At 35.2% G+C, this 9,386-nt stretch overlaps 1 protein-coding gene across 2 annotated transcripts; it reads left to right on the top strand.

Annotated features, from left to right (window-relative positions):
- The first annotated feature begins 602 nt into the window (after window positions 1-602).
- On the top strand, window positions 603-6,369 carry LOC114419521 (protein RTF1 homolog). Of its 2 annotated transcripts, XM_028385202.1 has the most exons (4): window positions 603-684; window positions 832-935; window positions 3,517-3,586; window positions 4,025-6,369. In XM_028385202.1, exon 4 carries the CDS (start codon window positions 4,055-4,057, stop codon window positions 6,023-6,025), a length of 1,971 nt encoding a protein of 656 aa, XP_028241003.1. In that variant the 5' UTR covers window positions 603-684; window positions 832-935; window positions 3,517-3,586; window positions 4,025-4,054; the 3' UTR covers window positions 6,026-6,369. The 2 variants fall into 2 exon arrangements, with proteins under 2 accessions (XP_028241003.1, XP_028241002.1); XM_028385201.1 differs by lacking the exon at window positions 3,517-3,586.
- The last annotated feature ends 3,017 nt before the right edge of the window (window positions 6,370-9,386 follow it).

Raw genomic sequence — 9,386 nt, 5'->3', positions numbered from 1 at the left:
TTTATGATAAGAATTGAAAAGGTAAAATTTGTGTAATGATAACACAAAAAAAATCCAAAATTATTTATAAAATACTAAAATGTGGGATGCAGAATGCTAACGTGGAGAAGATAATGGATGAATTATTTATCACATTTTTTATTTTTGGAGACTAAAGTTTGAATTTTCATTCTTTCGAGGATAAATTTATCAATTTTTTTGTACAAAAATGATTATTTATTCTAGTTTTTAATTTTTTTTATTAATTGAAAAATTTATCTAATTGTTTAATAAATAATTATTTTAGCAATTTCTAATGTTTTTAAATGATACTTATAGTAACTTTTTCCAAAAAATGATAACTTTTAATTTTTTATATTTTTTTTATTTTTATCTTAATATATTTATCTAATTTTTTAATTATCTTTTTAAATAAATAATAATTTTTTTATCATTTTAAATTTTTAATTACTTCAAAATAAATTTTATTATACACTTATAATTTGAAAAACTATTTTTTTAGTTTATAACTTTCAAATTTTACTTACCAATTAATTTTTCACTTCCAACTAAATTTTAAAATAATTTTTTCGGAAAATAACCAAAAGAAATGTACAACAAAAGCAACTTCTTGTTCTTGGGTTTGTTCAGTACTTCTCTATTTACTGTGGTTCCACGCACTATATCGCCTTGTTTCCTCTCTCTGTAAGCACTCTCTCTCCCTCTCTCTCTCATGATATTCTGTTTCTTTAAAATAGTTACTGCAATCTTCCATTTAGAATTTCAAGTTTCAAGAATCAAACCCTAGTTTAGTTTCTTTTGACGATTAAACCCTGTCTTTTTTCATTGTAGACGTTTTCAAATTTGAAGTCAAACACGTTCAACTGTCGTCTTTGTAATTCATTCCCATATCGTCAAAGGTGGGGAAATTTGCTTCCACGGCAGCTTCTTCAGCAGTAAGCTTCGCGATCTATGAATTCTTTTGTTTCATTCCTAGATCTTGTTGTTCTTGAATACTGTTTAAGGGGGATTTTATGATTTGGCTTTATAAGGAAGTAATCGAAATTAATTAGACCTGAGGGAGTACTTTGCTTATTGAGTTTAGTTATGATTTTTGTTGAGATGAGCTTAGTTGCATAATTCTCTCAATAAACCTGTGAATGACAGCACATGCGTACCGCATTTTGGGTTATCTTTAAAGGAAGTTTTCTAATAGTAACGTAAAAGATGACAAAAGATGACAAACTGCTTACCTAGATGAACCCACTTCTGTTAAAAAGAAGTCATGTAATAGTAAACTAGCAGAAACACAGGAGTGGTAGTGTCTGTGTGTCCACATTTCTATTTCGCCGTCACATTTATTTTAGTTTAATATACTTTGTAAAGTATACATAATTTTACTTCTTATGTCTCTTTGTTATGATAGCATGATAAATTGATATATTATATTTGTAAATACATGTCTATCTGTACACAATTGACCAAACCATTTGTTGTACATACTTGAATATCATTCTATTTGATAAATGCATTTGTGAAATATTGAAATGGTAATATTATTATGTCACATGTTGAATTTTTTCTTCTTATTTTGATCTTTAATTATCTTTGCTCTTAGGGTGTATATACTTCAATTCTAAGGATTTTTTTTGATATATTTCAAATTAAGATATTTGGTGAAGAGAAAAATAAGAGAAATGGAGAAATATATAAAATAAATATAAAAAATATGTGTAAAAATTAAAGATTGTTTGAACATTTTTCCTATTGTAATTGGAAAAAAAATATCATCCAAGCCATGTTCCCTTTGATGGTGTTCTTTAATATAACACATATCCATCACACCTAGAAAAAAAAACGTGAATGACCAAAGCGGTTGAGTTTTTGTGGCTAGAAGAGACACGATTGTTACTTACAGGGGTTATATTGTTTGTCCTAGCATTCCAATACTCAAACACGGAAAAAAAATATCAAAACCCAAAACTCAATCTTTAACCAATTTCAGTACCCCACTTGAAAGTAGTCACAAAATTTCACCTCTAAACATGGTGTTACTGCAAAAAGAAGGACTCACATAGAGGAATCAGGCACACACGTTCATAAAACATAGAGAATTCAAGGGTTTCAATTTCAGTGGTTCATAGTCAGAGAAGAAGGGTTTGTAGAAACAACCAGAGGAAGTACCTGAACGAAGTGGTTCGAGCAGTGCGAAGTCGCAGCGGTGTTGCAACGAGACCATGCAACGGCGTCGAGCAGAGGGACAACGCAACGGCGGTGCAGAGGGATGGCACAATAGTGAGCAGAGGGATGGTGGTGAGTGCGCTATATAGGAGTGGGTGTGGGATGTGGGATGTGGGATGTGGGGTGTGGGGTGTGCATTTAGGGTTGGTGAAGAGAGAAGAGAAGTGAAAATGCATGGGTAAATTGTGGGAGTTGTAAAAATATAAACTGCTTTCAAGCACAAAAACGTGAATGAGCACGTTGGAGCAGTTACATCTTCAAGTGTAAAATAAGAAGAAAAAAATGTGTAAAGGAGTTGCTTAGTAGTTGATGGTAGAACTATGGAGGAGTTTAAAAAATGGAGAGGAAAAGATGGATATGTCCTCTCCTCTTCATGTGTTTGATTACATCCATATTTGTTAATATTTTGTTAATTAAGGGCATAATGGTCTAATAAAAGTGGAGACCAAAAGGTGGTTACCAAAAGAAGTATCTCCTTTATCTATTGGTATAGATTAAAAGATGACTCACTACTTACCTAAATGAAGTGTGTTTCAATCCATATCCGAATTCAACTCCCCTATATAGAATATCCACTTGGGTGCATTGAACGTTGTCGTATAGAGGAATGTTAGCAACACAGTCTCTTACTAACATACTCCCCATTGGTTAAAATTTATTGACTATAAAGCACGGGCACCCCAGTCCCTTGCCGTGTCCGGGTGTCCGACACGAATTCGACACCGACGCCCGTATGATGTGCGTCGGACATGCCCTACCAGTGTCCTAATTGAAATACCCATTCTTTTCGGCTCCGACACGGCGATGGAGCACTGGACACGGCACTGGAACGCAAAGTTTAAAGAAACAAAGTGTACAAATTGTATAATGAGGTCTCTTAGTATTTTTTGTGAGACTCATTATCATAGGAAAAGTTCTTTTGAGATGATGATGAATATATAAATCTTGATTTTCAATTTAGATCTTTTATGCATATCGCTCATATTTAATTTTATGTTATTTTATTTTATTTAATTATACATATATAGCCGTGTCCATGTCTTATATTTTGGATATTATAGGTGTCCATGTGTCCGGTGTCGGTGTTAGTGTCGGTGCTTCATAGTTTATTGAACCTACAAAATTAGGAGAGAGGCTTGTTAACAAAAGGAGTTCAACCCACCAAAATTTGTGGATTCCAATAAATTTCAACCAATATTAGTGTGTTCAAAAGAGTGTGTTGCTAGCATTTCTCTTGTTGTATATCTTAATTACTACTTGTGTGGCTAACATAATTCTCTTAATAATCCTGCATAGTGCATACTACCGCATCCCGGGTGGGTTCTCTTTCATCTTTAAAGGAAGTCTTGCAATAATAATGGAAAAGGTGACAAACTGCTTGCCGACATGAACTGTGTGTCAATCCTTATCTTAATTCTACTCTCCTATGTTGACTATCCGCACAGATGCATTGAACATTATTGTATATCATAACTACGACTTGTGTGGCTTACATAAATCTATCAATAACCCTGCATATTGTGTACTAAATTCACGGCACATGTACCGCGCACTGCGTTCTCTTTAAAAGAATTTGTGGTAATAATGTAAAAGATGTCAAAGTCAAACCGTGTACCTACACAAGCCATGAGTCAATTTTTTTCTGAATTCTACTCCCCTATATTGAATATCCATGTGTTGAATATGTTTGTATGTCATAACTACTACCTTATATGGCTTAGATACATTCATGGACCGAACTAAATGTTTTATGTATGATATTCCCATCTGAAGCGGTCTTTGTGGATTTTTGTGATTTATGCAGGATAGGATTTAGGTTGAAGCCAATACAAATATGGCCGATTTGGAGAATTTGCTATTGGAGGCTGCGGGGAGAACTGGTACAGCTGGGAGAAATCGCCATTCTCTTCCATCTTCAAGGAGAAGACATGATGGCGCCTATTCAGATGGTGGGAGTGATTCTAGGGATGAGGATTCAGATGACGAACTCAATTATGCAAGTAGAAAGCCCTCTGGATCACAAGTTCCTCTGAAGAAAAGATTAGATCCAACAGAAAGAGATGATGATTTAGGCAGTCAGGAAGAAGCAGATGATGATGGTCGCAGCGATTGTGATGGCGATAGCAGTGATGAATCAAATATTGGCGATGATCTCTACAAGGATGAGGATGACAGGCGAAAGCTTTCTGAGATGACTGAACTACAAAGAGAGATGATCTTATCGGATAGGGCTACGAAAAAGGATGATAAAAATTTATTGGGGAAGATAGCATCAAAGCGTGAGAAAGGAAAGGTAGCAGTGCCCAGAAAACAGTCTCCACCCATGTCATCATCGCGCATGCGTGCATCAGCCAGATCTGCTGACAGGTCAGCCAAGAATGATGCGTTAAATGAATTGCGTGCAAAGCGATTGAAACAACAAGATCCGGAAGCTCACCGGAGACTAAGAGAGGCATCAAGAAATGCAGGGTCCCGGCATTTTTCTCCACCAAAGCGCAAACCATTCACATCAACAAGTCTCAGTAGTTCAAGTCATAGTGAGAGCGAAAGTAGGTCCCATAGTGACGATGAAGGGTCAACTGGGGATGGAGGAATTGTTGACAGTGATGATGACAGGGCACTAGCTGGGTCTGAGGGTCCATCATTTCAGGATGTAAAGGAAATAACTATTCGCAGATCAAAACTTGCCAAATGGTTTATGGAGCCTTTCTTTGAGGAGTTAATAGTTGGTTGCTTTGTAAGAGTGGGAATTGGTAGATCAAAAACTGGACCAATCTACCGGCTCTGCATGGTGAAAAATGTTGATGCTTCAGAACCTGATCGACAGTATAAATTAGAAAATAAAACTACATACAAGTATTTGAATGTTGTTTGGGGAAATGAAAGTTCTGCTGCTAGGTGGCAAATGGCTATGGTTAGTGACTCTGCTCCACTTGAAGAGGAGTTCAAACAGTGGGTTAAGGAAGTAGATCGCAGTGGCGGCCGGATGCCAAGCAAACAAGACGTGTTAGAAAAAAAACAAGCTATCCAAAAAGCCATCACATTTGTCTACTCAGCGGCTACTGTGAAGCAGATGTTACAAGAGAAAAAGTCTGCCTCAACAAGGCCACTAAATGTTGCTGCTGAGAAGGATCGACTGAGGAGGGAATTGGAGATAGCACAAAGTAAGTATGATGAGGCAGAAGTTGAGAGGATCAAGACAAGACTGCTAGAATTAGAGGCATCGAGACAAGCAAAGCAGAAGGATGCCAAGGCATTGAAGCTGGCTGAGATGAATAGAAAAAACAGGTTTGAGAACTTCAAGAATGCTTCTGAAATGAAGCCGGTGAATACAGGTTTGAAAGCAGGGGAGGCAGGTTATGATCCATTTTCAAGGAGATGGACTAGATCAAGGAATTACTATGCTGCAAAACCTGGTGAAAAGGCTGCTGCTGGAAATAATAGTGTTAATGGCAATGTGGCTGGTGCTGGCAGCAATGGAACAGGAGCACCAGTGACTGCAGAGGCTGGCATGGTGGCTACTGCTGCTGCCTTGGAAGCTGCTGCTGGTGCTGGGAAGTTGGTGGATACAAGTGCTCCTGTGGATCAAGGGACAGAGTCAAATATGCTGCACAACTTTGAGCTGCCAATTTCATTAGCATTACTTCAAAAGTTTGGCGGGGCTCAAGGAGCTCAGGCAGGATTTATGGCAAGAAAACAAAAAATAGAAGCAACAGTTGGATTTAGAGTCTCTGAAAACGATGGCAGGAGGCATGCGTTGACGCTGACAGTCAGTGATTACAAAAGAAGAAGAGGGCTTCTTTGAAATTTGTTGCTGCTCTTGCAGTATGCCAGTTAGAGGTAAGTTTGCGGTTCTATGAGCTGAAGATGGTTCGTGTTGACTGTAATATTATGTATCTTGAATTTTTTAAGTGGTCATGTTTCCATATATTTTTTATTTCTCAATGCTCAAACAAACAATAGATATTTGATGAATGTTAGTGAAGAATGTGTGTGATTTAACAATGATATTTAGCCAGATCGCTGGAAGTTAAAGATAAAGCATGATAAATGCACAGAAAATCTTATATCGTTGTGAAATATTACAGAATATCTGTCCTCTTGAGTTGAGACTGTTATTGTCTAGAAGAACTTCTGTTTCACTTTCAATTTCCTGTGTGCTGTGCTGAGCCTGAGTGTTATCCACGAACTTTCCTGTGCTCTTGTTTTCTTGTATGGGAAGGTTCTCTTAATATTGTTGCAGTTGTTACGGAAAGCAATACTAGCTGCCTCATTAGCTCATTGTATTGATGATAAACAGATACAAAGTATAAATCATGTCATGTAAAAAAAATGGTGAAACTCAAATTAATAGCATCTGAAACCATAATGTTACGTATGAGCTAAAGTAGAGAAATATATGGTCGAGGCATTCATGATATAGTTCTTATGGAAGATATATGAACCTTGTTATTTACGTTATTTATTTGTTATAATGACTACAGAGAAATGTCTGATAGGAAATATCACTATCCGAGCCCTCTTCGGGGGTGGTTGTCAGTCTTCGATTTTTCATTTTAAAATGTAATATTTCGAAACGAAAACGTATTCGACAAAAAGTGGGTTGAGTTTGTTTTTCACATCTTTTTAAAAGTTATCCCATTTGAGAAATAGCAAAATTTGGTTTGTTGTTTGTTGTTTTTGTTAGTTACCCTTTACCCTAAGCAATCACGACCCTTCACACTCTCACTCCCTTCATGTTGCTCTCCCTTCACCCCTCACTCGTTTGCTTGTTGTTGTTCGCCACCGATCTCCCTCCCCTGTGGTCGCTCCCTTCCTTGTTGCAATCTGTTTGTGGCTGCTCCCTTCCTTGATGTGATCTGTTCGTGGTCTCCCTCTCTTCGATCTATGCCAGTCGTCAATCGTCGGTCACTGTTGTTCTCCCCCTCACCTCTAGTTTGCTGCTCATTGTCGAGATCTGCTCGCTGCTCGTCGCCTCCATTTGTCGTTCGTCGCCACTCATTTTGTATCTCCTTCTCTCTTTCTCTCACTGTGTATGTGTGTGATAATGGAGAAGCAAGATTAGGAACAAATTTCAGGTTGAGTTCAGGGAGTAGATTTGGGGGAATAGATTGATGAAAGGGGTTTTTTGTTTGTGCGTGTTTGCTTGTCAGAGAGGAGTACCAACAGAGAGTAAATTACCTGAGTCTGCACTGCAACCACTGTATAGATGATTCTTATGTGGCACACAATGCAACTTCCTCCTATACGCATGATGAGCAGGCATCGAGAGCAGAATTTGGAGCAATATATCAGGACCATTACTAATTAACTATTGTTGGTATTATTAGCATTTAATAAATTTCTTTCTTGGATCAAACTTCAAATTTGTCTGGCATCAGATCCTACATGGATCAAAGGGCATAACTAATGTCACTATGTTTTTTGTACTCCTAGAAATTCATTGTATTTTTTTCCTTGCTATGATCATTCAACACTTGTTATGGAACTGCAACAATTGTGATCATTCATGCTGTGTACTGATATAATAGGTAAATTCATTGTTGTTTCATTGCATTCCTGTTGATATTTTTATTCCTACAGTATCTCCAATCTTGTTGCTTTAATTATCTATAGGAATCTATGATCAATGTACTATAAGTGATCAAATACCAATTTATAAAGGCATTGAATTATAGATGAGAAAACGTTTTAGATGGGAATACTATTACAAAGCAACATTGTAGAACCTTTTTTTATAATTTTAACAAACTTTTTTAGTTGTAGATTTTTTTTTTTTATTTTTTTAATGTTTTTTAATTATTTTTACTATGTTTAATTATTTGTGTTGATATTTTTTATTGCATGATTTTATAATGAAACGCGATAAGATATAATATTTGACTTTTTTTTTTTAATTTACAATAATTTTTTAAAATTTAAAAATCCAAATAAACTAAAATTAAGAACTCAAAACATAAATCTGATTTAATTTCAAAATTAGAAACAGAAAATCACTCAATCCGGACCTTAGTTATCAACTTTCCTTTTAAATTGGGCTTTACGGGAAAATTGAAGAGCCTAGGAAAGGTTTATGGTGGGAGGCTTAACAATGTCTTCCACGGCACAAACGTCTTTTTGGACCACTAAGTCTCTTCATTTGTGGGTATCACATTCTAAACTTGTAAAAATAATTCCTTTGTCCAAGTTTGTTCTCTCAAAGTTCTTTCTTTTATTTTCTTTTTTTCATCTTACTTTTGGATGTTACTCATAGAGATAGATAGTTAAATTTTTCATTGTTGGAGTTAGATTGTATCTGAATCTTATACTTTCATGTATTTCTCTTGAAATATTGTTATATATTCATCTTGTTCTTCAATGTTACATTTTTACTTCTATATTTTATGCTTGTTATGGATTGACCATCCGTAACTTGATTTTTAGATGAAATTGCTATTGGAAAATGTTTTTTTTTTATCATGAATTGTGAAAAAATGTCCATTAAACCTTAGAGCTAGGAATAAGATGAGGATTAATAGTTATCTTTGAGCTTAAAACAAGTTCCTTTGTTAAATGTTCATAAGATTAACATTTAATGAAAAAATTTAAGTATTTTCACTTAGAATATCATGCTTGAACTGTGATCCATATTAACATTGGACTACAAGTTGAGTGTTACGTTTTAGTACAAAAAGAGTTTGGTTTGGTGAAATTTAATTCCAACAACTTTCATCATTTGAATTTCATACCGTTTTATTGTGTATCAAAAATCCAAAAAATGTTGTAACCTGTAACTTTGTTTTAATGTATTTTTATTGTTGAATGTCATGTTCAAATCATCATTGTTAATTTGTTAGTTTAAATAGTAAAAATTTATAATATTTATTAAATATTATATAAGTTCTCGTGGATACAATAATTTTTACTCATTAAATACTATTTAATAACTTAATATGCTTGTCAATGAATCAATATCATGCCACAAGAGCTTTTTCTAAGATGTATGCATCATGGTCAAGTTGAATTTTTATATTGTAAGACCACAAACAACTCCTCTTGTGCTTGTAACCAAGCAACATCTTCCAACTTTGTCAAGCAAAAAAGAAGCTATTATCAAGAAAAGGATTTTTGCAATGCTAGTCCAATGGTTGTCAACAATAGCTTGTACTTAGTAGTAACAGCTATTT

The sequence above is a fragment of the Glycine soja genome, chromosome 7 (genome assembly GCF_004193775.1).
Source record: "Glycine soja cultivar W05 chromosome 7, ASM419377v2, whole genome shotgun sequence".
Lineage (NCBI taxonomy): Eukaryota > Viridiplantae > Streptophyta > Magnoliopsida > Fabales > Fabaceae > Glycine > Glycine soja.
The sequence above is the reverse complement of the archived record's forward strand: the minus strand, read 5'-3'. Positions and strand labels throughout refer to the sequence as shown.